The 27,940-nt window shown below is 39.3% G+C and overlaps 2 protein-coding genes across 2 annotated transcripts; both read right to left on the bottom strand.

Moving 5' to 3' along the window:
- Positions 1-10,606: 10,606 nt before the first annotated feature.
- LOC126799000 (uncharacterized) lies at positions 10,607-11,189 on the bottom strand. Its single transcript, XM_050526103.1, has one exon. It carries the CDS (start codon positions 11,134-11,136, stop codon positions 10,813-10,815), a length of 324 nt encoding a protein of 107 aa, XP_050382060.1. The 5' UTR covers positions 11,137-11,189; the 3' UTR covers positions 10,607-10,812.
- A 1,375-nt stretch (positions 11,190-12,564) lies between these two features.
- LOC126796937 (putative pentatricopeptide repeat-containing protein At3g13770, mitochondrial) lies at positions 12,565-18,464 on the bottom strand. Its single transcript, XM_050523652.1, has 5 exons — positions 17,812-18,464; positions 16,978-17,309; positions 16,303-16,786; positions 14,721-15,181; positions 12,565-14,626 (listed from the first exon to the last, which is right to left on the bottom strand). Exons 1-5 carry the CDS (start codon positions 18,396-18,398, stop codon positions 13,182-13,184), a joined length of 3,309 nt encoding a protein of 1,102 aa, XP_050379609.1. The 5' UTR covers positions 18,399-18,464; the 3' UTR covers positions 12,565-13,181.
- Positions 18,465-27,940: the final 9,476 nt, after the last annotated feature.

Raw genomic sequence — 27,940 nt, 5'->3', positions numbered from 1 at the left:
ACACATAAAGCGTTCCCAAGAGGTGTAGGAATCAATCCTAGCATCTCCACTACCGAACTAGCAATAAATGAATGCGATGCTCCCGTATCGAACAGTACTCTAACAAGGTAGTCAAAGAGTGATAATGTACCTTCCACTCCTGTGTCTCGCTGACCCACTGCGAACACTCTAGCTTGGCCTGCTGGTAGCTGTCTCTGCGGTCGTTCCTGTCTACCCGGAAGTGGTCGGGTACAATCTCGAGCTATGTGCCCCACCTGCCCGCACCGGTGGCACCCTCCTCTCTTCAGTTTCGGACATGCTGAGGCGTAATGTCCCATCTCATTGCAGCCATAACACCTCACCGCTGCTAATGGTCTGACTGGTGCTGCCCTGATAGCTAAGGGTGGTGCCCTTGTCGGGGCCTGATAGTGGGGTCTTGGCCTCTTCCATGACCTATCCTTCGGTCCTGAGTGCTCGCTGCATGTATAGACCGCCTTGCCTTTCCCCTTCGCATCCCTGTTCCCCACATCACCTGCTCGAGTCTTCTCAGCTTGTTCCAAACTCATAGCACTCTCAAATATCTACTCCCGTGAAGTCAGGCAAAGGACTGATATCATGGTCTTGTACTCTTGTTTCAGCCCACGTAGATACTTCTGAGCTAAAGCAGTCGCACCCATAGGCCTGACATACCGATACAGTTGCGAGAATCGAGCATCATACTCTCTAATGGTCATGTCTCCCTGCACCAATGCCAGAAACTCCAACTCTAAGTCCTCCTGTACTGAGGCTGGAAAATACTTCTCTTGGAATATGGTGGTGAAATCTCCCCATGTGAATGTAGACACATCCACAGTCTGTCTCATGCTCTTCCACCAATCTAGAGCATCACCCTTGAGAAAGAATGTAGCTATCTTTCTCTTCTCAATCTCTGTGCACTCCATCAACTCAAAATAAGCCTCCATACCCTCGATCCAATGGTCAGCTACCATGTGATCTAGTCCCCCATGAAATGTCGGAGCTGACAGTGCACTAATATCCTTGATCAGCTTCAACACTCGACCGTCATCTCTAACCGCAGGAGCTGGCTCATCCTGCTCCTCCTGCGGAGCAGCCTCCTCATAGAGGTTCTCCACGTTGCGGACTCGACCTGTGGCCCTACCTCGACCTCGGCCTACCCGCTCTACCTGTGGAGCAGCCTCCTCATAAAGGTTCTCCACGTTGCGGACTCGGCCCGCGGTCCTACCTCGACCACGTCCTCTCGCCCGTCCTCGGCCCTTGTCAGCATTCATCACCTTCAAACAACGAAACACTTAGTCAATACTTGTGAAATCTCGAATTCAACTAAACAGGTTCAATAGGTATGAACATGAAATTTCAGGATATGATGAATCATCGAAGTATCATCACGATACTTCTCGGAGGACCAAACCATTAGGTATGGCTCCTAAAACACTCTCGCGTACCCGACGACATATCAATACCGAGGAGCATGTGATGGGGGCCCGCCTGCAGTCGGATCATCGCTCCCGGATGATATTGATAATCGCCAAATACGCACTTAGGCTCTGATACCAACTGTAACGACCCTAAAATTTCGAGCTTCAAAACTCAAAATCTTAGAATCGTTAAACACAAAAATAATCTCAATGAAATCGAAATCATTTTAATGTCGCAGCGGATCACATCTGAGTTTAAAATATAACTCAGTCAAGCCGATTATTACAAACCCAAATGATAATTCAACATATAACAAATGGAATTGTATAATCCTCACAACAACCTCACAAATAAAATCACACCAAATCTCACACACAATCCACGCTGGAACCTCACCACGACTGGATGCGATCGACTTCGAGTTTTCGGAGTCGTCACTCAATCACCACTACTCAGCACCTGCGGAAGTATTCCCTACACCATTGAAATTGGTGCACCGGGATTGCAACACAAACCCGGTAAGCTTTACAGCTCGTATGAGTAAAATATTAAAATAACTCTCGTCTCATAAAAGACACAACTCCACATCAACACAGTATAATGAAAATCATGAGAAAACGAGCAACCCATCTGGTTACTCTAATACTTTCACAAAATGGTAACTAATGAGCGCTGGTACACATCTGTTACCCCTCACTTAGTATACCGCTGATGTTGGGTAACCACCCGCCACCCAACATCCAAAACAAGCTGAGTACCCATGATCAGATAACCACCCGTTACCTCATGCAGTACTATGGCAGACAGACTAGAGCTCTAACTGTATCGTAACTTTCGCCCGGCCAAAGGCTAGGTTCCGACTTGCCTCACATGTACAATAATCTCACATCATATTGTACCACACATCACGTCCGAAGACAAATCACAATATTTCACATTTTCCGAGATAAAATCATGTACAATAATCACTCATCATATTGTACGTTTTAAAACTTTCACAATATATCATAATAAAAATCATAACAGTATATTATATTGCAAACTATATATATTTGTATTTATTTACCATTTATACAATATATACATAGTCCACTATATCATATACATGTCATATTTCATAAACACCTGAAAAATTACGTACGATAATCTCACATCATATCGTACCATTAAAATCACACATGCACAATTTTTTCTGTCACCGAAATGACTATTTTTAATGAATTAATAACAGTATGTAATTTAATGAACTATATATATATATGTATTTATTACCATTATACTATATATATACGTAGTCCACTAAGTTATATACATGTTGTAATTCATTAAATAAACACACTTGCAAAAATGTTGAATCACCGCGAGGGTAGATTCGTAATTCAGTGAGATTTTACTCACCTTATTGACTTGAGCGTAAATCCTCAATTTCCGATGATAAATCCTTTCCTCGATTTAACGATCACCTTAAAAGAATAAGAAAAGAATTTAGAATCGTTTCGTAAACCTTTAAATGCCAAAACAGTAATAAACAGTTACTGTTCAGCAATTTTGGTTTATACGAAGTTACTGTTCACGGTTCACTATTCACGGTTACTGTGCAATACTCAATTAATACGTATTTCTGTACGTATAAATACTATATACGTATTTCTGTACGTATAAATACTATATACGTATTTCTGTACGTATAAATATTAAATACGTATTTCTGTACGTATAAATATTAAATACGTATTTCTGTACGTATAAATATTAATACGTATTTCTGTACGTATAAATATTAATACGTATTTCTGTACGTATAAATATTAATACGTATTTCTGTACGTATAAATATTAATACGTATTTCTGTACGTATACGTACGATTTAAATGTAAATACAACTCAGTAAATAAAATTTACTAAATTACCCTTTTACAAATTACTTTTTACATTTACTGAAAGTAATTTATAATTACATTTACCGTAGGTAAAACTTAATTACATTTACCATACGTAAATAAAATTTACATTTACCGTTACACAGTAAATTACCAAAATACCCTTTCAGTCAAAACTAATTACACCACCTCACACGGCGGCGTGTGTGGCACACGCGCCACCTCCGGCCGGCCGCGCGTGGGGCCCACGCGCCGAGGCTAACCACGGAGCGTGTGACGCCACCGCCGTGCCTAAACTCTCCCCCTCCTCCCCCTCTTCCTTCCTACGGCCTTCAACCACCCCTAGGCTACCCCTAACACCCTCACGCGCCGCCTAGAGGCGGCGGTATCTCCCACCCTCCTTCACTGCCGATCCTTCCCAAATTCGAATCCAAATTCTCCCAATCACCCCCAAATCACCATTCAAGCACACACAACTTCAAATCAACAATCATACCTAGTTCAAATGGAGATTTCGATTCGTCGGTGGTGACGTGAGGGAGGCCGACGCAGTCGATGCGAGTGGAGGTGAGGCCGTGTGGAGGCGAGGCCGTGTGGAGGTGAATCGGGGTTCAACCCTTATCGCGGAGGCTCCGGAGGCGAGTGGAGGATGGTGTCGGCGAAGGAGCTCGGGGAATGAGTGGTGCTCTCGGCGGTGAGGTTGAGCGCTGCAAGCTCAGGGGTTGGAGAGGGGAGCGGCGTGGTGCTTCCCGGCTAGGCGGTGACAAGCACGTCTCCCTGTTGAAGGGAGATCGGAGGTGAGGCCGAAAGTGAGAGGGAGAGGGATCGGGGAGAAGGGGAGAGGAAGAGAGAGAGAGAGAGAGAGAGAGAGAGAGAGAATGCGGCGGAAAAGAAATGGGTTTCCTGTTATGGAAACCCTAGTTACAAAAATTCCCTTTTTATACTAGTTTCCAAATCGGAAACTAACTTCCGACGTTAATAACTTTTACCTCCGACGTCCGATTCGAATGCGTCACATATTCACGAACTCGTATCGACGTGCTCTACAACTTTCGTGAAGGAAGTTTTTGAAACCGAGCGACGGAATAAAAGTCGATAATTTCGTTCGGAAACGTAACGTTTTCTTATTAAACGTTCTCGGAACGCTTCCGTTTCCGTTTCGTAACGATTGCAAACAACTCAAATTCGATTTAAAACAAAATTCACAACTCAATAGAATTTAATTAAATTCAAATATTGTTTGAAAACGAGGGTTATTACATTTGAAGACCATAAAACAAAGAAAAAAATAAGAGAGAAGACTAAGTACAGACCAACTTCATATTTGTAAATCTGTATCATTCAATTTATTTATATATAACCATATAAGAATATTGATTGCTTTACATTCACACTTGACAACAAATAAGAAAATCATATGATGATCAGTCTTATTGTTCTTTGAAACTCATATGAGGGATTTGGTGTTTATGGATTAACAATTAGTTCATATTGAGGGATGAGGATGTTGCAAGTTGTGTTGAGTGGACATACAAAAGATTCAGAAGTTCAATTGATGTTGCAAGTAAGGTGTGCATTCATGAGCCCCTGGCTAAAGTCTCAATTGATTCTTGCTAATAACCCCGCCACCACCATATTAATGAAGAACCCAGCAAGACATCAACAAGAAAAAGCTATCAGCTTCCCAACAAATCCCTAATCCCAAGTTTCAATTTTTTTTTCTTCTTCTACGAAATCAACAATCCATGGATTTATCATAGAAGAGAAAGAATGAATCAAGTAGAGAAGAGAGAGACGCATAAATAGATGAAATTACTTGCTGCTAAAGAAGTGATCATGATGCTCTGTTGAGAAAAGAAGAAGAAAAATGCTTGAGCACTCTTTATTGGTGACCTCGCCATCTAAGGGTGAGGAAAAGGCGTCCCCAGTATAACACCCCTTAAGGAGGTGAATTTGAGAATTACGTAAGGCTATTTAAGTTTATACTTGTTAGCAGGAAACACGGGACTAACTTTTTTGTACTCTTTATTTAAGGCTATCCAGGTTAATCCTAGCAAACAAACATGCCCTTACTCTTTTTCCTTCCCTTCTCTCTCTGTGTATACACAACATTGGTATCAAGAGCTTGCAACGATGCATGGCAACCAAACCGGCACGTCGTCGCTACCTATGTTCGGCCCCTTTGTCGATCCAACACCACACTCCCATTCTTCCACTATCACCACTAGTCAAACCACACCACCTAATACCACAACCCCTCCTCCACCCTCCTCCGTTCAAGCTTCTATTGAGCACCTACATACCCAAGCTAGAGATATCTGTGCCACCATGGTACAACTCCAGCAAAACTTCCTCACGTCTTAAACAACCCTCCATCATAACATCTCCGCCCAAATACAATCGCTTTCTTCCCAACTGTTAGACCGCCCAAACTCACCATCTTCCACACCCGTCACCACCACCCAACCCACTTCCTCACTGACGCTGACTTTCGGCAACTATACGCCATCATCGTCAGCATCTACCTCGGCCAACAAAATGTTGGAGGTTATGGGTATGACTAACCCATTTCCGTCTAGATTTACCCCTCCACTCAGTACTTTTTTCACCATCACATTCCACAACACCCAACCCACCGCCGAACACATCCCAACCTTTTGGGCAACAACAAACCCACTTCAATACCCCTACATTCTGGCCACCGAAGGTCGAGCTTCCCAAGTTCTACGGCAATGACACCGTTGGCTGGATGTCTATGGTGGACCACTATCTTCGGACAACCCGCTTTCCTTTACATGAGCGGGTGAACGTCGTGGCCGCACATTTGAATCTGGGTCCTTCGCTATGGTGAACTACCTAGAGCAGCACATGCCAAATGTTGCTTAGGATGACTTTATGGACGCTTTGGGAGAATTTCAGTTCCGGCAGCCCGGTAGATTTTAAGGCTGGGCTTGCCCACCTGCAACAACGTCTCTTTGTTGATGAATTCTTCGATGAATTCACGAAATTAGCCTGCCACGTGCCAAAGTGGAGCCACACTGATTTATGGCCAATGTATTGTGGTGGATTGAAGCCGGAGCTCTTCCATGATGCCCTAGCACTGGGTCCCCGATCCGTCTCCCACGCCCACCAACTTGCTCAGCACTATGAGGGCAAGCTCCAGGATAACCGCCCGACACCGGTTTGGAGTTGCAAGCCATTGTCATGGACTGCCAACCCACGCCCACCCCTAGACAGTGGTCCCTCCCACGCCAACTCTTCCTCCATTACTCCTAGCCACACCGACCAAACACCTCAGCCCCCAAATTCAAATTCCTTTCTCCACTCCCAGACAAACAACATCTCCCACCGTCCGGCATTGGTCCCCAGTAGAACAACATGACAAAAGGGCATATGGGCTTCGTTGGACCTGTCACGGCCCTTATTCCACTGGCCATGTATGTCAGCAATCGTTTCTGGCAATCTTAGTGCCACAACAGACTGCTTCCGCTGACGAACCTTAGGAATTTCATGATGCCAAGTCCGAGTTGGAGGAAACCGCGGATGTTGTCGCGCTGTTACCACTCCACACTATCGCCAAACCATCTCTCAACAATTTGATGCGGCCATACGGATCTTCATTGATTGTGACTCGGCCTCCAATTTCCTAAACCCTGCTATTGCATCAAAACTCCATCTTCCAATACACATTGACCCCACACTGCGGTTTGTCTCCATCTCCATTTAGTTCCGGTGACGATGCAATCCTATGGGTTTACAACTGATTTTTTGCTGCTTCCGGTGGAAGAATGTGATTTAGTCTTGGGTGAACCTTGGCTTAGCACGTTGGGGCTCATTGGCTGGTATTTTGCTGACAAGGTGATGATATTCTATAAGCAGGGAAAATATTACACAGTGGTCGGAGATACTTCATAGTCTCAGATACATCGACATTGGTTGCGTTGGTAGAGGCAACCCAAAACCACTCGGTGACTCAAGGCCCAACTTCTGCCTTTGATCTTCCACGGTGTGTAGCCCAATTGTTACAAGTTTATGCTGAATTGTTCCAAACACCAAGCAGTCTACCACCGGCCCATGTTATTGAACATAGCATTAACTTGGTGCCAAATGCCGACCCAATACGTGTAAGCCCGTATCGCTACGCCCATTCACAAAAAACGGAGTTAGAAAGTCAAGTCCGAAAAATCCTCGCTTCCGACATTATCTGTCACAACACAAGTCCTTGTTTATCACTAGTACTCCTAATTAAGAAAAAAGACAAGAATTTGCGCTTTTGTGTTGACTATCGCCGGCTCAATGAGGTTACTATGAAGGACCGTTTTTCAATACTAATCATTGACGTTGTTAGATGAGCTACATGGGGCAACTTATTTTACCAAACTCGACCTTCGTTCCGGTTACACCAAATCCAAATGCGAGAACAAGACATTGAGAAAACAGCCTTCCGCACACACAAAGGTCACTATGAATTCTTGGTCATGGCCTTTGGCTTGACCAATGCTCCAAGCACCTTCCAAGCTCTCATGAACTACATCTTCAACAACTTCCTCCGTAAGTTTGTGCTTGTTTTCTTCCATGATATCCTAATAATAAGTGCTGAACTGCTTATACCCATCCTAGCATATTTATGTGCATCTATTTATTGTTCGGGATTGGCTGCCGACCAAAAGTGTATATGTTTTACTAAATAGATTGTAATGGAGCTCCTTCTGTTTCTTATTGTAAACTTGGGGGCTGAGGGTAGTGTCTAGGTCATAGATGCTACTGGAAAAATTTGGGATAAATTGGATTATTTTCTAATGATCAGTACCATTTTAGCTTTCTGTTACTTGGTATCACTTTTATCCATCTTCTCTTTCAAGCCCAGATCCGCTGAATATTTAGTTTACAACCATGTCCTAGTTGAAAAACTTTTTAAAGTTAATGCATTATTACACGGTATTAGTAGCAAACAAGAATTACTTTCCTGTAACAGACATGAATTTCAGCTCATTGTGCAGGTCCAAGTAGGGATTCTCATGGGCGATTTTCAGGGTGTGATAAATTGACAAAGTAATAATCTTTCATTATAGCACTAAGAGAGCTGAACTAAACAAATTAGAACCGCCCCCTCTGCATCCAAGTGAAAGGTTCTCCTCTAGGCCAAACTACATGAAATACTATTTGTCCAACTTTACGGATGCATTACATTAAGGGGTGTGAAATTACATGTAGTAGTATCATGTGATCTTATGCTAGGGATAAGACTAGTTGTGCAATTAAAGCCACCCCATTTGCATCGTCATCGTTGATCCAATTCTGCTGGTAATTGTTGGAACTCTGACGAAGTATCCGGTACCAATCGTTTATGTTAGTGCGAGGATCTAACATATATAGGAGAATTTCCGAGCATTTGCTTCTTTCCTCTGTAATGTACGTCTGCATATTAACCACCCCTACAGTAATACCGAAAAGGTGACACACCCTTGTTTCATGTTGGTAATCACAAATACTAGAGGGTGACAACCAGTTTAAAATACATCGTCACCTGTTGGAACTTGGGAGAGTGCAGCTCCATTGGTTTACATTGGATTGTGTTGTTATTTGATAAAACAAAAATTATTATTTGGATTTCTCCATACAGGTCAATGGAAGAGAGCACTCAACGAAACAAGAGCTTCCAGAAATTTGATCTTGCAAATTCAGGCACCAACAAGGGAGAGACAAAGCTGCAAGGTTCTCCAAACCATATTGAGCCGGAGAACGGGATGATGTATCAGTTGATAAATAACGAAGGACCGATTTGCCTCATTCAAATCTTGAGTCTGATAGCCATATCCATGGTCTCCATGAGTGAAGAGAACCATTAAGATTGGTAATTACAAAGGTTCACAACATTATGATCATACAAAGAACCCAACGCCCTAAGCAAACAGAGAAACTGTATCCAAAATCTATTTCATCACAAGTGGGTAAATCAATAAAAATAATTAAAAAAAGGGGAGAAAGCAAGACTATAAAAAGCAACAGAAAAAGAAAAATGAAGTCTATCTATCTGCTTAAATGAAGAAGAAAAATGAAGTGTAACCAGTATGAAGTCACATAAGCCATTCCCATAGCTGTATGAATGTGATTCTACTCGGATCAAGTACCCACAATTCTAAAACTGGGGATACTTGATACCCGTAAGTAGTAACTCATAAAAGGCGGTCACAATAAATGCAGTCCGAGAATGTAACATTTACCTATCCAACATAAAAGGCTAGACTGCACAACTACAATCTAAAAATTGAGAATCCATTTTTTAAACCGATAACCTCATAGGTCAGGCAAAACAGCTTTCCATATGGCTATAAACAGTGAAAGACTTTAAGATGAAAATCAGAAGAGGAAAGATGATATCTGAGAAGCTAGTGCATCCCAATTCAACCCACCTTCTATAATAACATCGCAAACAGGATGATCTTTGTTAGCAACATAATCAATGTTTTGTAACAGCAATCTCAGTACCACATCCTTCATTTTATTGCACAAAGCACTACACTTTAAGTTGTATGAAATGAAAATACAACATATCACCAAAATATTGATATTAAGAAGAATCTGTTTACACAGAAACACGTCTACTATCACTTCTTTATTAGCACATTTTTAAAATATCCAATGAAGCAAGTAATGAGCAGCAGAAAGCATGCAGAAGAAGCCCACACAAAAGTGTACCAACAGTTTATTTAAGCATAGGTAATAAAAACAATGTTCAAATTTCAGCTAATGGCACTCAATTGGTGATTTAGGAATTAAAAATCCTGCACATCAACCAAGTTTAAAGAATACAAGACTACACAAGCCCAAGGGAGACACTTCTCACAAGTACAAAGGCATTTTTTAAAACCTAATACCATCATCCTCTATGATTGGAGACACCTCTTACAATACATCATTAGTTTAAACCTCTGCAAAGTTTCAACAACTCAAATCGTTCAAAAACCTCAGAGTAAACTTATCATTGTTTTCAATCTTATATAGGTACCACAACTTGCAGCTCATGAGTTGTACACTTAAATCAGGAGTCCACATCTCATCCTCTGCAAGTCACTTCCTCTAACAAAGTTAAATAAATAAAAAACCTCGATTGTGTGCCATGCTAATTGCCAAGGGCATCACACCGCCCCCACCCTACACTCACTATCCGTAGTCAGCTCACTCGAAGATTAAAGTTATTTATGTTCTTCAACACAACAGCCAGTAATGTAAATCACATTTTTCACCACATTTCAATCCTACCACATAGCTAATTAACACCGCTGCAAAACTCAAATCACAAAGCATAAATCGAAACGACGAAAATTTTCAGCTATAGTCAAACATCCAAAAAATAATCTTCAAATTAAGCAACAAAAATTAGGAAGAGTACTCAAAAGCTTCAATTTTAAACGATCCAGAAACCCTTATTTCAAACTACATATCATATCAACATCGGAAAACAAGAGAAGAAGCCATCTGAAACCTCAACGATCCGTTGGATTCGAATTTGCCTCATTCGGACGGCTCAGATGAGAGGGCGGCGGCGGACTGCTCGATCTCGAGGCGCTCGAGGGCCTTCTGGTGGGCCCAGGTCTCGATGGTGAGATCGGGCTTGGCATTGAGGCCGACGCCGAGGATGACGATGGTGAGGAAGCTGGTGACGTAGCAGGGGAGTTCCCAGTCCTCCCATCTGCGGGACTGGCCGGGAGGGAGAGGGGTTCGGTTGAAGAGGTAGCCTTTGGGCTGTTCTTCGTGGCCGGGGCTTGTCCAGCGGCTGGGGCCCGTGGCGGAGCCGCCGCGGGTACGGAGTGTTTGGATGAGGCGCTGGCGGAGCATCTCTTTTTTGGTGGGGGGGAGGGAGGGTATGACTTTCTTCTCGCTCGGGGGGAGCTGAGAGAGAGAGAGAGAGATGGAGTGGAGTGAATTTTTGTTTGGTAAAGGAGAGAATAGTGTGATATGCTGCGCTGTGCGACGAGTCGTTTTGAGCGATGTGGCCGAACCTATATGGGGGCCGTTTTTCAAATGAGATATATATATATTTATTTATTTATTTATAAACGATCGGATTACACATCTTAGACTCATTAATTAGTCTTGAAACAAAAAGTTTTTGAGTAATTTTTGGATCAAACTCAAATATGAAAAATCTTTGGTGACATTACCGAACTGTCGGAGATCTAGTGATCTGAATCATTCAATTGCGAAAACTAAAATTTCTTAAAAGTATTATGTTGTTTTATGATGAAAAGTGAAGAATTTGAGGAATTAGTGACTTTTCCAATTTCAAATATGGTATGTACCTTTTCTATTTGATGTAATTTATGTGAGTTAATTCACCATTATAGACAACAATCACAACCTGAAACATAAAATTGTTTTTCTAAGAAGCATCCCAGATCAGGTCTAAACCTCAAACGTATAATATGGCTAGTAGATGTGATATGTTTCTTGCGTTCTTGGTGCACTTGTGACTTGTGTTAACATAGTGGATTGCCTCCTTGAGATAATCCCTTTGTTACGCATATACTGTGATGTATGTTAACATTTGATCCGCCTCCCACTTATCAAGTAAGATACAATGCAGCGTTAGAAGAGAAACCGTGTTTTAGCAGTCTTCGACTCTCCAATGGTTAAGTCAGACACTGTATATATGTTGACATAATAGTGGTAGGTAAATATTAATTGCTTACTTAATTAGGAGAGAGATTAAACCTTATATAGCTGGATTGAGGTAGGTGGAACACTTATTTCTCAATAGAGATTAGGTCCCTTTGAGGTGCTTTCTAAGACTCACTTTGGAGTGCGCATGCAGGTGCGTTCCCAATTGGATTAAGGTCCGGGATGGCTCATTGCGCAGCTGGCGCTGCTGTCTTGCCATCTACATGGCCGGCTTGGGCTGGACTTGACTCGAGGTCCGTGATTAGTAGTGAAAAGCCTATGCCAACAACTTGTGTAGTGAATAGTGTGTTGAAGTTTTGAAGTTCAATTTTAAAAATGTGTTGTACATTTGAAGGTACACCAGCTTTTTTGAACTCTTATGTTATGCTTCGCACCATAGCAAACCAGGACGCATAAAACCGGACATCTTAGCTAGGAGCCTGTGGTATGAACTGGTGCTGGTTACTACCTTTGTGAACGCAAATGAAGTGGAGCTGGCGTCTAAATCGACAGCCCAGTGGAACAAGGTTGTATACGAAAAGCAGAAGCTAACGGGAAGAAATCTTTATATATTATCACTGGATCAAAATTGTAATGCATACGCCATTATATAGGTGTATGGAACCAAAATTTGGAGAGTATGAAGCTACCTACTTCTCTGTATCGATTGAGCTATTTCAGTTTACTTCTGTGAATATCCTGTAAGGTTGCATCATGCTCCACCTATTCAAGTAGTTGAAACAGTTATTTCTCCAGATGGAACACCAAGCAAGCTGCAGCATGTCCATATTCACAATGCAATTGAGGCATTTACTTCAAACTTCACAGCACTTTCCATCGACACTGGCGTTACATGTTCTATCATATCAAGGGGAAGTTTCTGAATCGGCATCCAATAAAAGGACATCTTCAAATTTTGACAAAATCCATGTTTAGGCATGAAGTGGTGAGATGCAACTGCATGTTGTTTGCCTTTGCTTTAGTCTTGAGAAAAATAATCTTCTCCAATGACACCATCAAGAATAATCTTGAAAGGATTCGAAGAACATAGAAAAAAAACCTTGTACTTCAGATGATATCACAATTGGTCAAGGTGCATAACAAGCTCGCTCCAATGCTTTTCTTGTTCACCTCAGAAGTCCCGACACAATGCTTTCACTGTCATCATTGCTGTATGGTCATATTTGCTTCTGACTTTCAATCTCAGCATGAATCTTCAAAACTCACCAGTAGTCTCCGCAAGAACAAATCCCTCCAACCATGTGATGAAACCGGCTTTTATCTCTCAAAGAGACTTCTCTACCATATATCTTTGAGACTAATTTAGCAAAGTTATGGCAATCCACACAAATGCGAAGGTTTTTTATCACACGGACTGGTGCACCTTCAGGGGTAGCAATAATCCCAAAAGCCAAAGCCATCTTTTCGCTGTGGCCTAAAAGTATCTTCTCCTTCTGCTCGTCATCCACATCATATAAAACACAACCCAACTCAGGAGAGTAACCAACTTCCTTTATCTTTGCTGATATCTCTCTCACCTTTGCAGATACCTCTTCCCTTCTAGGATGGGAGCGATCACTCGCATGAAAAGTATGAAGGACTTGGTCAAGCTCAATCCAACTTCTTCCAGGCTCCTTTATCACAGCCTTATCTGTCATTAACTCCCTCACAGTTCTTACATCTTCCCATCTCCCTGCAGAAGCAAATAAATTAGAAAGAATAACATAATTCCCAGCATTTTCAGGCTCAATTTCTAGAAGCCGAAAACCCACAAATTCACCAATCCTAACATTCGAGTGAACTCTACAGGCCCCTAAAAGGGAACCCCAGATTGCAGCAGTTGGTTCAGAAGGCATATTTTTAACAAACTCATATGCTTCTTCAACTCGACCAGAACGTCCAAGCAGATCAACAACACATCCATAGTGCTCAGGTTCTGGCTCAATTCCATTTTTCCCTTTCCTCATATTATAAAAGAATTCCAGCCCTCTATCTTCCATTCCACCATGACTGCAACCAGATAGAACTGCCAAAAAAGTGACACTGTCTGGTCTGATTTTATCTTCTTCTTTCATGAGCTCAAAAAGCTTAACCACCTCATTTCCCATTCCGTGTTTACTATATCCTACCAGCATTGCATTCCATGAGATAACAGTCCTCTCAGGCATGGTATCAAAAACTCGTCTTGAGTAACTCAACTTTCCACATTTTGAGTACATATCAATCAGAGAGTTCTGAAGAACCACATACGAAGGCACTTCACAGCGAAGCACATGGTTGTGAACTTGCCTGCCAAGGTCCAAAGCAGCAAGCCCTGACAGTGCTGTGAAAACACTGGCATAAGTGACATAATTGGCAGTCATTCCTTCCCTCTGCAACTGCCGGAACAGCTCCAAAGCCTCTTCATCAAGACCCTGCTGGGCATAACCAGATATTATAGCCGTACAAGAAACAACATCCCTTTCAGGCAAGCTGTCAAAAACTCGTCTAGCTTCCACCATTCTACCAGCTTTGGCATACATGTCAAGAAGGGAGCTGCCGACAAATATATGCGATTCATGTTTTGTTTTTATTATAAGAGAATGGATTCGTCTGCCCAAGTCATACCCCCAAGAACCAATACATGATGTAAGCACTGTCGCGAACGTGAACTCATTAGGTTCCTCATCTGCAACATCAACAAAACATTACCAATGTATAAGAGAATGTAACAACAACAGCAACAGTTCTTAAACAATAACAGATTGTAGTTCCAATAATACCTGATCTTAGCATCTGCAGAAAAAGATCAGTAGCTTCGGCGGCATACCCTCTCTTAGAATAAGCCGAAATCATGGCCGTCCACGACACCACATTTCTCAGAGGCATTTCATCGAGCACTCGGCGTGCGTCACCCAAACAATCACAGGTGTTATAGAAAACAATGAGCCGGGTTCGGAGGTGCATCGGTGGATGATAATTAGTCTTGATCATATGGGCATGGACTCTTTGACCTTCTCTGTACGCCTTTCTGGTTATGCACTCGTTTAAGAGGGTGTAGTAACCTTGAAACTTCATGGCAAGGCCTTGTAGGGTCATTTCGACCAGGGCTTCTCTCAGTTGACCGTTAAGGCACAGAGATGTTAAATCCGGTGGGTTTGGCGGGAAGTATGGAAGGGATAGGTGGCGGGAAAATGGGGTATAGATTACATTGTTACGGTTGCAAACTAAGAACGGTAGTCTTCTGTTCATGTTTTAACTGAGCGACCTTTGCGCCTTCAAACTTGACTGCAGAGTTGAGCTCTAAATAGCAGTTATCGGCATCGTATCGGTTTTGTAAAATAAGGATATAACGGAGATATATCGAGATATATCGGATTTATCGTTTTTGCTAATTTTTCATTAAATTTAATATATTTATAAACATATACATCAAAATATATTAAATAAACTTGAGAAATTAAAACTTATATAAATAAATGTATTAAATAAACTTCAAAAAAAATATTTGATTGTTTTGAAAATTAAAATATATAAATAGTATTAATTAATAAAAATAAAATGTGATCATTTTTCATAAACTCTCTCGTCATTGAATATTATTAACGAAATTTTTATTTTCTTTAGATTATTTTTTTTAAACGACGTGATTTTTAGAAAAAAAATAATAAAAACACTGATATATCGGGTCAAACTCGGTTTGACCTGATATATCGTCATTTGACTTGATTTTTCGGGTTGACCGATAAGCAACTTATCGTATCGTTTTCTTAATATCAGGGATATATCGAGAATATATCGGGATATTTAGAACATTACTTGAGCATATGTATGGAAAAGTAAAAACATTTCTAGTGGAATACCGTAACTACCCTCGAATGCCTTGTTTGGTTTACTTTCTTTTCCCGGAAATCTCACTTATTGATCATACATAGCTCTATATTGATAGCCAGGAGTACAAAAACCAAACCAGCAAAATCTGATCTTAACGACTATACAGAAAGATGCCAAGGCTTCAGCAATAACCAACTAACAATGATGGGGTAGTCTGAGAAATAGGTTCACAGTGAACAACACATACTAATGGCCTGATAGCCACTGCGAGCTTCTGAAGTTGTCTCATGCAGCAATCACCACCGATTTTACGACTTCAATCATATTAAGTGTTGAACAAAACTGAATTCTTTATTTCGCAATACCCTGAACTCATACAAACCTATATACATTAATACATAGACTGTCGCCGGCCATATGAGCATTTCCGGTAACACTGCATTGTCTGCATACACGATCTACAAGAAATAATGTGTTCCCCGCATACAATCAAACGCATGACAATTTGGTGGTTTTTTCTATCTGTTTCACTGTGTGTATAGGCTTGAATGGAAATTGAGCAGAGAAATGTTATTTACAGTAGCAGATCTGAAATCCATAGGATTATTCCACTGTTGTAATTGCTCATCGGACCATCTCATGTTAACATTGTCAAACACTAAGCCATTGATGTGTTCTAAGATGAAACCAGCTGTACTGTGCTTTACCAGCCCTTGGCATCCTGGTCTGTAGTCCACCAACCCACCCACATTGTTGGTCCATCTTCTGTAAGTCAGATTCACGTTGATGAATTTCAAATCACTAAGAAGCCCGTGCTTAGAGCCTGATAAGAATGCACCATTCTCTGAATTTGCAGTGATGTTCACAAAGAGTATGTTAGAGATCGAACCCTCCTTTGAATGAGAGTCTCGTGGACAAGTAGTCACATAAATAGGCTCTGCTCTTCCCCACCAGGATTGATCATAGTATCTTGTGCTGATATTAATGTTTGAAAAGATAACATCACTCACATTTCCTGCACAAGTAACAACATATTAGTACATTGAGCTACATTGATTTGTTAAAAGTACAGTCTACTTATCAAGTGACTGGTAGGATCGCTTGACCCAAAGCTGCAACTATAATAATGGGATTGAATTTCTTTTTATCTGTACAAGTAATGGCCATAGCAATAATGCAAAAACAGGTAGAGATATTTGTTACTACCTCCATCACGTATCTGGAATCCCAGCCCTCTATGAGAATCTGAAATAGTGATATTGTCGAACACCAGACCTTTAAAATCAAACCAACTGGCACTACCAAATTTGATAGCCGAAGACTTTGTCCGAATCCAACAATTTGTTACAGTTAAATTATATAGAGGACCAGTATATGTCTTTGGACAGATAGCATCATCTCCTGTATCGATATGGCATCTAGTAATGACTGTATTATTTGAATCATCAATATCTATTCCATCATTATTTGGTGTATTGAAATCTCCATAAATTGAAACATCTTGAATGGTAACATGTTCACAACGTACAATGTGCAAGCTGCAATCACACAGCCCATCTATCAGATATCTGCTAAGTTCCAAAATTGGACAAGTTAAGTTTCACATCTGACTACCGACTGTATGTAAATTTATTTACAATATCATATTCTTGCATTTTCATTGTTCTGAATCAATGACAACGACTCTAGCACTTCCCTAAAGTTGGTCGGCCAAGCTGCCAAGTGAAGAGTATCTCAAAACCGAATTTATATATTAACAAAACTGGCATTCTACTAATGCTCCAGCTATATGAAGCAACAGCTGACTCTTTCTTTTCTTCGTAGTTCTTACATATTATAAATGAATTCCCAAATTTATACACCTTAATCAGATGATCAGCATATCCTAGCTGTTGGTTAATCTCCGCTTAAAATGACATTGTTTACTGATAATAGCCGACGTAACTAGTAATTGCATTGCTTATCATACTCATATTTCATTACTATAAATATAAATATAAAACGGATCGGAAAAATCAAAATTAATCAGAAAAGACGTACCACCAGTAAGCCGGCTGACGCAACTGAATGTTGTCAAGCTTGACATTAGTGGAGTCAATGAAGCCGACGAGTCTGGGTCGGCACTCGTCTCCCACACAAGCCCCGGTCCAGTTCCAGCTCACCATCACATTCTTCCTCTCATCAAATCTCTTCACAAACTCCAACCCCTGACCATCCACCACTCCCCCGCCGCTGATCCCCACATCCCTCGCGTTCTCCGCCACCACCACGTACCACCGCTCCTGCTCCGCCGGGTAGTCCTCCATCCTCGTCCCGCCGAGCAGCGTCGCGCCTTCCTCGATGTCCAAAACGACGCCGGATTTGAGGCGGATCGTCGCCGTCAGATAGGTCCCTCCGCACGGGAAACGGACGCGGCAGGGCGCGGTGGAGCAGCTGTCGATGGCGGACTGGATGGCGGCGGTGTCGTAGGTGACGCCGTCCCCGGTGGCGCCGAAGTCGGTGACGGAGAGAGCGGCGGTTCGGAGCTGGATGGAGGGGGAGGGTGACGACGTGGCGGAGGCGGATGGGAGGAGGAAGATGAGTGTGAAGAAGAGTGTAGCTGATTGGAGGAGGAGGGGAGTGGCCATTTGGATTCAGGCTTGTTAAAGTAGAAACCCTAAATTGGAAAATAAAAGAAATGCAGAAGAAAAACAACTTGGATATATGTTTTTCAGATAAAATGAAACGAGTTTGATCTAACCACTGTGACACGTGTCACTAGCTAAGTGGGTAACACTAAACATGCTTAACGGCTCTTAACAACCTTAATTAACACTAACAGACTCCTTTAAACATAGCACGCGCTACTCACGTGATGTCGCCACCAAGACTTCTCTGAACTGAAATAGAAAATATTAAATTAGAGAAATTCTTCCGTGCGCTAACCGTACCACGTGTCATATACTCATCGAATAGAAAGTCGACACGTGTTACATTTCCCTCACCTAAATCTCTTCTTTTTTCTCTCCTTTCTTCTTCCTTTTTGTTTCCCAATTACGGGAGAGAGGTTCTTCTCCGATAATTCAACCTGCAATTCCTCCAAGTTGAATATTGCCGTCATCAGAATATAGACCACAAAACATGCCAAACCCTGATCCAACCCCCACCACCCCCTCTAACTTGCTCTCAGATTCTTATCATGAGGACACCTGCTTCTTCGTCGCCAACTCCAACCATGACTCGGATTTCGCCTCTACAGAAGGATTTTGAGAGAGAGACCCTCGTTTTTATTTAGTTCTCTCAAAATCACACAGACAAAAACAAGAAGAGGAGTTGGAGAAATTAAGAGACGTGGATTGTCGTTTTGGTTTGATCAGATAGTCTTGCCGAGTTCTTTTTTTTGCCCATCATTGGATGTAAAATTGGGGTTTATGATAATTATGTTTTGTAGCTTACAGTAATGTTGAACTACAAAAGCCATGATATAATTAAGAGAGAAGAAAGATCTATACTTGCCTCAGTTGTACTGTATTGGGGAGAGAAGCTTTTGTTAATCTGGGAACATAAGGATGAAGAGAGGAACAAGAATGGAGAGAAATAAGAAGAGATTTAGGTGAGGGAAATGTAACACTGTCGACTTTCTATTCGATGGGTATATGACACGTGGTGCGGTTAGCGCACCGAAGAATTTCTCATCAAATAAATTGATTTTCATAACAAGGTTCTGTTTCCAAGTCAATGATGTTAGTTTGGGATTTTGTATTCCTTCGTAACATTCTTGCACGAATAGTGCACGAGGTGGGTGAATTCTTTTAACTTTTCATTTTCATTTTCACCGTAGGTAAAAAGTGTAAAGTCTCTAATCAAGAAAGTTAGGGTATATTTGGTACCTGGATTGGGAGGGATTAGACTGTCTTATTTCCTTATATAATCATAACCCGTGTTTGGCCTGAGAAGAGATTTATTGAATGGGTGTTTTGTAATCTATGGGCCCACCACCACACCTTCTTAGACAACTACCCCAAAACTCATGGGGTTCCATAAAGACGCGTTCTATAACGCAAGTTTTCCTTCGGTAGCGAACAAGGCGAAACTCGAACCTTTTAGAGAGAGTGCGAAACTCATCCACTGTTGAGCTCTCCCAAGTGCAATCTCTATGTTTATTCATTCTCTATCTTGCATTAATCATCATCGTTCTCCTCTACAACCCTCCTTTGTACCTTGTTTTAAAATTCGATTTGGAATCCAACCAAGGTTTGGTTATCTATTGAAAGTTGTTTATGGGTGTTAGATTAATGACAAATTTGGTGTCTGGGTAGCTTGGATTTGTTAAAAATTAATCAATTTCATGGCTGGGTTCTTCAGATCTACTTCTAAAACGTTTTTTCTTCTAATCTTTCATTGAATTGATAAATGTTCTGGGTTCTTATTCTCAAGTATGTGTGGTTTATTGATTTGATTTACTTATATTTGAATTGGACAATGCTAGAATGATTCAACATAATTGTTTGGGTTTATTTTTTATCTGAAACGTACGTGTATGATATAATGATTCTTATGGGATCTTCTTCTCAAATATTTGTGGTTCATGACTTTGATTTGTTTATATTTGTTTTGGTCAATGCTAGAATGATTCAACATAAATGTTTGGGTTAATTTTTTTTATCTGAAACATATATGATGGAATTGATTAATTTTTGTTCTGATTCTCTTGTTCCAATTTTATGGTTGAAGAACTAAAACTACAGAGTTTGAAGAGCTAAAACATTCAAAAAGTTTATTGATTTGAGCTCTCTAGTTTTAGCTCTCATGTTTGAAGTTAATTAATTTTGCAGTTCCAATTTTATGCCATCTAGTTTGAAGAGCTAAACATTCAAAAAGTAATGATGGCATAAACTATACTCTGTCTAAAACTAAATTAATCAATTTTACGGTTCCAATCTCATGTCTAAAACTAGATGGCATAAAATATACTCTGAAATCCATCATAACTTTTTGAAGTTTATTGATTTGAATGTTTATCTGAAAATTAGATATGGATCGAAGGAAAATTATGTTGTTCCTATTGGTGGAATTGTGGCACCTAGAGACAATGTGCGCTTGCACTATGCTTGTGTTAATGATGTTGAATTTGAGATGGAGACGTGTTGGAAGAGCAGTCCTAAATAATCGTTCATTTGTTAGACATGAGACTCGTTTACTTTATTTAGATAGTATCATAGGTAATAGTGATACTGAGTGTGTAAACGAATTAAGAATGGATAGAAGAACTTTTGGCCTACTGTGTGAACTGTTACGTACAGTTGGTAGGATAAAGAGTGATGGGTTGGTGTCTGTGGATGAGCAAGTATGTATGTTTGTACATATACTTGCACATCATGTGAAAAAATAGTACTATTAGAGGTAGATTTTTTCGATCTGGAGAGACTGTCAGTAGGTACTTTCATTATATACTACAAGGTGTTCTGCGACTGCAAGGTAGTTTGTTGAGGGTACCAGATCCAGTACTTCCTGACTGCACAGATCGTAGATGGAAGTGTTTTAAGGTTAGTTTATCTTAGGGACTCAATTTTTGAAATAATCGATTGTTATTGGCTGATCTAGGTTATACAGTTGATATTATTTCATGAACCTTTTGTTTTAATAGAATTTCTTGGGCGCACTAGATGGAACTTACATTAGAGTATGTGTCCCTGCAAGTGACAAGCCAAGATATTGAACGAGAAAGGGTGAAGTTGCTACAAATGTATTAGTTGTTTGTTCTCGTGACTTACAATTCATATTTGTCTTGCCGGGTTGGGAAGGATCAGCATCGGACTCTAGAGTTCTTCATAATGCAGTCACTAGGCCTAATGGATTAAGAGTTCCCACTGGTATGGCAGTAACCAACAAAGTTTAGATTATATTGGCACTGGTTTTGTGCCTTTATACATACTAATAGAAATTTATTTTGGCTATTAGGTTATTATTACCTTGTAGATGGTGGTTATACGAATGATGAGGGATTTCTTGCACCATATAGAGGAACAAGGTATCACCTATCAGAATGGGGTGATGGAAATTTACCTAGGGATCATGTGGAATATTTTAACATGAAGCATTCCAAGGCAAGAAATATTATAAAACGTTGTTTTGGAATGCGGAAAGGAAGGTGGGGAATACTAAGGAGTCCGTCATTTTATCCAATAAAGACACAATGTCGAATAATTACAACTTGTTGCCTTTTGCATAATTTGATTAGGAGAGAGATGTCCGTTGATCCAATGGAGCATGTAGTATTTCTATTAGATGCACATGATGGAGAATAAGTTAATGTGATTGGCAATGTTGAATCTTCTGATCAATGTAGATGCGTGGAGGACTAACTTGGTTTTAGAGATGTTTAATGAGTGGAGGCGAAGAAGGGTTGCAAGGAAGCAAGAGCAGCACAAGTTGAAGAAATTATTGCGAGAGATGCAAGAGCTGCAAGGGCTGTTAGGGATACCGGGGCCACAAGGGATGCAAGAGATGAAACAAATGGAAGATCTGCAAGGACATAGATTGTAGTTGCTGCATTATTATCCATTTGAATTTGGCTGATTAGGAAATCTTTGTATCACTCTAACTTTGTATGACCTCTTTGTTATTAGACTTTGGTTGTATTTCCATTGCTTTGCTTGTTTTTAGTGTTGATTACTATCCTTGCTGAAACTGAATTGGTCCCAAAAATATATGAGTTAAACCATATTGGTCGTTATCTGATATATATGTATATATATATATCATTATATATATGTGTGTGTTGGTTGTTATCAAACTTTATTGATATGTCGATATAGTTCATCATGATTATATTTATTTTCCTATCGACTGATGAAATGTATTGTTGATCTTTGTCATTCTTTTAGAATGAAAGGGGGTGATGAGAATTTAGAACAAGGGAAAAGGCGTATTTGGACTAACTTTGAAGTAGAAGCTTTATTGAATGTTCTTGATGGTATGGTTGCTAGTGGACAACGTTGTGACACTGGAACTTTCAAATCTGATACACTGCGGAAAATAGAGGCTGCTTTGCATCTATTATGTCCTAATACCAATTTGAAGGCAAACCCACATATTGGGTCAAAGTTGAAGAAACTTAAGGTGGATTACAGCATTGTCTATGACATGATAAATAAGAGTGGATTTGCATGGAATGACATAAAAAGTGTGTTGAAGTTGAAATCAATAAAGTATGGGAAATGTATGAGCAGGTAATGATTTAAATTCTTTATTCTTTGAGATTAAAATTTTCATATTCATAAGATCATTAAGAATTGGCTAATTTTAGTTTTCTTTTCTATTGTGGCACAATAGTAATACAAAAGGATGGAGAAACAAGCCTTTTCCAGTGTATGAGAGACTAGCTAACATATTTGGGAATGACCGTGCTAATGGAAATGCGACTGAAGTCCCTGCTGAGATGGTTGAGGATCAGAGCAACAATGAAGATGAGATAGAAGGCGAGAATGATACAAGCCCCATGTCAATAAGCAAAGATGGTATTGGATCTCAGTCCATTGGAAAAAAAAAGGAAAAGAACCGATGAAGATAAAATCTTGGTTGCATTTGGTAAGTTTTTTGAAGAATCTGGAAAAGAATGCAATTGGTGACTAATAGTGAAAGGTAATGAAAATCGATATGATATTGCTGAGGAACTTAAGAATATGAGACTCTCTATCCTAGACCGAATTGAGGCATTGAAAATCATTAAGGAGAAACCCCAAAATATTTCTATGTTCATGTCCTTAGATAATGAAGCAAAAAAAATGTATGTTGATAATCTGCTCGCCGGTATTAGTAGAGAGTCTACCTAGTTTTTGACGTATATTTCCGCCTCAAACAATGTTTGACAAGCCCGTTCTGCAAATGAACACTCATTTTGTAATTTCTAAAAAGCATTCATGTTTTGTTTTCTGTTGATAGAGAGTTCAGCCTTCATTGTTGTATTAATTGGTGGACTTGTCAATGTGTAAAAACTGTTCACTCTTATTTTGATTGTGGTGGCTTAATTAATCTATGAAATTGTGAAAATCGTATCTTTGGACTTCTTGTTGGCACTTGCTTGTTAAATTTCTTCTTGGTAGTAAAGCTTTTATGAAAATATATATATCAGTCATATTTATTATAAGTAGGGCAAATTTTGTTTTATTTACAAATTTATTAAAGAAGTTCGTACGAAAATGAAATTATGATGAAAGTGACGAGCTACAACAACACAGATATGTAGCTTTATATCTAAGTTGTTTATATAATAATTATAATATATTGTTTCATGCTTTAAACAATAGTTTGCAAACCTGGAAAAAAATTTTGATGTGCAGAATTAGTCAAGCCCAATATATCACCAAACATGAGATATGATTATTGTCATTATTCTGGTCTCTTATCCCAAGTTAAACCAAACATGGATTAGGTGTTAATTTAAAATAAGGTAAAGGTAGTGTATGACAGTGTTACTTAATAAATTAAGGTGGGTCAGCACAATCCCAGGTACCAAACATACCTGGGGCACGTTCGGTATACGTTTCATAAAATGTTTTTTTTAGAATAATTTTACAAAATGAAAACAATGGATAAAACTCGTCGTTTTGTATTCTAAGAATGCATTCGGTCTATGTGAAACTAAATTATGTTTTTACAAGATTGGATCAATATATGAAAGGTTTTTAAGGAAAGAGATACTAACATAAGAACACCTGTCATTCTATCAATTAACCCTTCTCCCACGTGTCTCTCTCTCAAATATTAAACACCTCCATTGCTCCACCGCTCCACATATCTCTCTTTCTATGAAGGCGAATGCATCCATGCATAAGAATACAGTAAAGATTAGAAAAGATTGTTGTTGGTTCTTTCTTATAAACTTAAACACTTACATATAGTTAATTGATAGATGATTGTTCAACCATTGGTACTCATTGAAGCTCAATTCTACTACAACTTGTATAAGATAGAAAAGCAATAGCTCAATGGAGGACTGGAGGAGACTTGCAAAAATTCAATGCTTCTTCTTCTTCTTCTTCGTCTTACATTTGAGAACTAGGTAGGGACGATGGGTATGATTGAGTGATGGGCATGTCAGCTCGCATGTCAGTTCCCATGTTCGTCATTGTTTTGTCGTCTATGTTTTCTAAAAACAATGGAAACAAGAAAAAGCCATTTTTTACAAGGAATATCTTAGATGTATCATAATAATTATTTTTGCGTGTTTGTGAGAATAAAGGAGCCAAATGCATATTAAGTTGGATTCTATTTTGATAATACGGAAAACGGGTTTGTAATCACATACTGAATAGGCCTTAAGAAACCATGAAGAACTTGACACATGAAGTTAGAAAAGATGTTATGATAGATTCGCTTGCTAACCGTAAGGGAGTGTTTAGATAAGAGATTTTGAGGTTCGTAGGAATTTAAAAGTGAAGGGATTTGGAAGTGAAGTGTTTTGAAAGTGACAGGATTTCAAAATGAATACACTTGGGGGATGGATTATTAAAATGACTTGTTTGGGTCTTTTTTTTTTTATAAAAAAGTGATTTAAAATTGGGATTTTGTAACATATTTATTTTCTATTAACAACGTTAATCTCTTTTTTTTTTACTTTTGCTATATTATTATTATAATTAATTAAATTGAAGAACTCATATTCATAGTTAGAATTTAACATTGAGAGTAAATTATGACACATTTGCCACATCTCTTTGTTCTTGATGCGTTGTTGAGCTCGATACCTTCGAGATAGTCAGCAAACACATTCATCGCTAGTCGATCACAAAATGGAGTCCACTCATTAATAGCTTCAACAGTTCTAACCTCATCTGCATTGATTTCTATTGGCCTCAGCACCAACTTACGATCAACCAAATTTAAAATGTGCAACTCTTCAGCTTCTAACAAAGGATCAATATACTTCTCAATCCGTATGAACTTGTGTTCACACAACAAGCATTGATGATTTCGTAGACTATGTTAGTATTGAGCTCAGTTTACATAAGATGTGTGTAAATCAATGGAGTTTATTTCACACTTTACATGACTCAGTAGGAGGATTGAATTGAGAACAAAGTAATTGTCAACAGAAGAAAAACTAATAAAAGCTAATGCCATGGACTTCCTTCTCCATTTCTTTCTAAAATTAGATTAGACTAGAAAACAAAATGAGTGTATAATCTCACAACACATTGGAAATGAGCAAAAGAGGATATTGTATCAAGTTATTTCCCATTCAAACTTCATGCTACATTTTTTCAGAGAAAAGGAAAAGGATACGAGTGATCGATTAGCTTACTCGACATCAATATTAACCATATAAGCATCGTTAGTAGTATAAAGCAAGAGGGTATCGTTCACAAACCGGGAATCCACAAGGGCAAAGAATCATAAACATTTAACAAGGAATTCATAAGAAATAAAAGGATTTGATAATTATGGATGATAAGTATAAAAACAGAAAATAATACCTAAACTAATATATATACATGTGATCAACCAACCAACACATAAGCAATCACCAAGCAAATAACATAAGAACAAAGGAAACTAAATCTACTCTCATTTAGGTTCATGTCGTAGGGTTGATTATACATCCTAGAATCGGTTATGCAGTTAAGTTCCTCTCAAGGTTCCTAACTCAATGACACTTTAACACATTCGAACTCAACCCCAGCCTCATTTGAAATCTAACATACTAACCCATCATGCAACCCCAGTCACATAAAGAAATTAACATATTCAAAGGCACAAGTCTAAACGAACCTAGGCAATAATCGGTGAAGGTGACAAAGAACAAACAATTAATCAACTCCCAAGTATCAAAATCGTTTATAACTTTGGATTATTACACATGCAACGTCAACTTCCGGGTATCAATCACACACATAGGTAAGAACACACCGAAAATCGTTTAAGTAAATAAACAGAAACTCACGACATAAAACCTAAAATCATTGAATACAAATAGAAAACCTTAATTCATCATGTCATTCAAAAGTTACAAATATTTCATAGACAACAATCAAAATAACTTTAATAAAATCGAAACAACAATCATCCAAGAACAAGAACATAAAAACCCGAAAACTAAACATGAAAATCATAGAGTTACATTTTATAATTCTTCTCTCAAGGTTCCTTACAAAGGTAACATGAAATCTTCAAGAGTATGATATCCTAGGCTCCCAAGCTTTGGACAGAAATTATGGCGAAGGGTGGTGAATTTAGATTCTAGGGTTCTTGGATAATGATTGTGTTTGGCCAGAGCTTTGGCTAGTCTTGTGAGCAAGGTTAATGATTCTTTTATGTGGAAATGATGTGCTATATATAGAGGAAAAACCCAAGGGAGGTTGGCCACAATGTCCACAAAGTTGAAACCAAATTGGTTTAGGTTTTCTAGATTTTCTCAATTCGGCAGAGTTGACCTTTGAGCCTTGTTGTCGCCATAAAATATCACTATAAAATATCTATTATCGGTGATTCTGATTGCATTGGAAAGTAGATTTCCGTAGCGTTTCATCCATATATTATACGTTGTCTGAGTCATAGTGAGATGTCTAAGGGAATCCGTCAAAGATGGATGACGTTCACTGGCAAAATTCTGATTCTGATAAGGATTGGACATTAGTTGCATATTTTCATCCTCCTTTAATGCTAATTTGTTTTGCATGAATTTCCTCATTTGAATTAGGGAGGCAGCAAAAATCTTATTGGTTGCAGTCTTGTTTGATTTTTCTTCCTTCATTTGCTGCAGCCTTCTTTGATTTTCTTACCTTTTCTCATTTATTTGTTGCATGACTTCTTGTTTGGTGAAAGAATTTATGGTGATTCAGATATAGATTCGTGCCTCTATATATAGGAGAAACAAGGCCCCAACTTTCCCTCACATCCCTTTGATCAAAAATAAATCAATGGCTGAGATTTTTCTGCCGAGCCCACCAAACCTCCGAATAATGATTCGGTCATATCTCCATGTATGAATAAGATATTGATTCGATCCTAAATACTACAGAAAATAGACTCATATAGCTTTCCAACCATATAAGAAATCTTCTAATTCGATCTAAGTTGTCCAAGGGATCCCGTCAAAGTTGGACTACGAATCATGACAACTTTTTGATTCTTGCATGGATTGGGGTTCTAAGTGCATATCTTATTCTCCTTGATAATTCTGATTTAT

This window comes from Argentina anserina, chromosome 6, assembly GCF_933775445.1.
Source record: "Argentina anserina chromosome 6, drPotAnse1.1, whole genome shotgun sequence".
Classification (NCBI taxonomy): Eukaryota; Viridiplantae; Streptophyta; class Magnoliopsida; order Rosales; family Rosaceae; genus Argentina; species Argentina anserina.
Note: the sequence above shows the minus strand (reverse complement) of the source record. Positions and strands in the feature narration are given on the sequence as shown.

Bases quoted from the DNA above. Each gene is read 5' to 3' on its own strand.
- LOC126799000 (XM_050526103.1), bottom strand. From the start codon at position 11,136: ATGCTCCGCCAGCGCCTCATCCAAACACTCCGTACCCGCGGCGGCTCC.
- LOC126796937 (XM_050523652.1), bottom strand. From the start codon at position 18,398: ATGGCCACTCCCCTCCTCCTCCAATCAGCTACACTCTTCTTCACACTC. The intron at 16,787-16,977 runs GTAGTAACAAAT...TTACTTGTGCAG, and splicing joins ATTCCAGATACGTGATGGAG to GAAATGTGAGTGATGTTATC. The intron at 15,182-16,302 runs GTGAAACAGATA...AAACATGAACAG, and splicing joins CATTCAAGCCTATACACACA to AAGACTACCGTTCTTAGTTT.